This window comes from Chrysochloris asiatica, unplaced genomic scaffold (assembly GCF_000296735.1).
Source record: "Chrysochloris asiatica unplaced genomic scaffold, ChrAsi1.0 scaffold00016, whole genome shotgun sequence".
NCBI lineage: Eukaryota > Metazoa > Chordata > Mammalia > Afrosoricida > Chrysochloridae > Chrysochloris > Chrysochloris asiatica.
In genome coordinates this window covers 24,958,005-24,959,239 of record NW_006408534.1, presented here as the reverse complement: position 1 = coordinate 24,959,239, position 1,235 = coordinate 24,958,005, and the positions used below count along the sequence as shown (strand labels likewise).

The following is a 1,235-nucleotide window of genomic DNA, read 5'->3' as shown; positions in this document are numbered from 1 at the left end:
AAAAAAAAAAAAAAAAAAGGTTTTGTGCAGCACATTTGCCTAATGCAAAAATAAAATAAAACTGTCCACTAAAGTATTTATATTACATTAGCTTATATAAACAAAAGCATTTTTCCATAAAGAAATACTGAATTATGTTATCAGCAAAAACATGGCTACTTACTAATATTTCAGAAGTGACAAACCAATCTACAATAAATGGATAGAGGGAGCAAGGAAATAGGAGAAGGAGGGAAGAAGGGAGGGAATGAGGGTGAAAATAAAACAAAGTGGACAGGATGAGAGGAGTTACATTTCCCAATATTTTTAGAGACTGTGCTTTTTTAAATAGTATCATATTAGCTACTGGTTGCCATTATTTTAGTCCAAAAGTTTCAAGAAAAACTTTTTTTAAGAATAGAAATTTCTTTAAAGAATCACTAGAGTAATAGGCTATTTACTACAAATAAATAATTTTGCAGGTCTCAAAATCAATTACAATATTTCAAAGTCTACAGGTACTAAAATTGGTTGGCAAAAATAAAATCGCTTACTTGAATGGCCTTACTGTAATCAAGCACCCCATCCACTGATCCAGAAGGAGTATCATCAACGTGATAAATTCTACAAAATAAGACAAGAATTTCAAAGTGAGGATAAGTGAAGACTAGACTATTTCATCATCTCTAAAGCCATGAATATTCTGGATGACATCACTAAACACTGTTATTTAATATAAACATCCTGATTATTTTAGAGTTCTTAACACCACTAAATCTTATATACACTACCAGTTTGATGGCCATACAAGTGACATACTCCTAGAAGATGGGCCAAATATATATTTGAAGAATGAATCATATTTTCCCAATGAATTTCATTTAAATTTGACAGAAATTATATTGTAATCTACAGCAAACATCAGTTAGTAGTAACTTAACACTAATTTCCTAATACTGTTTTTCCATAATTTCCTTTTCAGAAATGTGTTTATAAAACTTAAATATATTTGGGAACGTCAAAAACAACATATCCAGATCAGTCATGAAGTATAATGCTGTAAGTGATAGGATAATATCCATGCACCTACTGCACTTACGGGGAAGCCCAGTTAATACCATTATTATTCAAATTTATGCATCAAGCACTAAAGTCAGTGAGGATGAAATAGAAGAATTTTACCAACTTCTTCAATCTGAAATCGATCAAACATGCAATCAAGATGTATTGCTCATTACTGGTGATTGGAATGCAAA

General features: G+C 30.8%; 1 protein-coding gene across 1 annotated transcript in view; it reads right to left on the bottom strand.

Moving 5' to 3' along the window:
* WDR35 (WD repeat domain 35) overlaps window positions 1–1,235 on the bottom strand; it is a 103,116-nt gene that overhangs the window by 60,695 nt on the left and 41,186 nt on the right. The window contains exon 14 of the mRNA XM_006835310.1: window positions 534–603. Within this exon, the coding sequence (XP_006835373.1) occupies window positions 534–603 (70 nt within the window). The remainder of the gene's footprint in view (window positions 1–533; window positions 604–1,235) is intronic.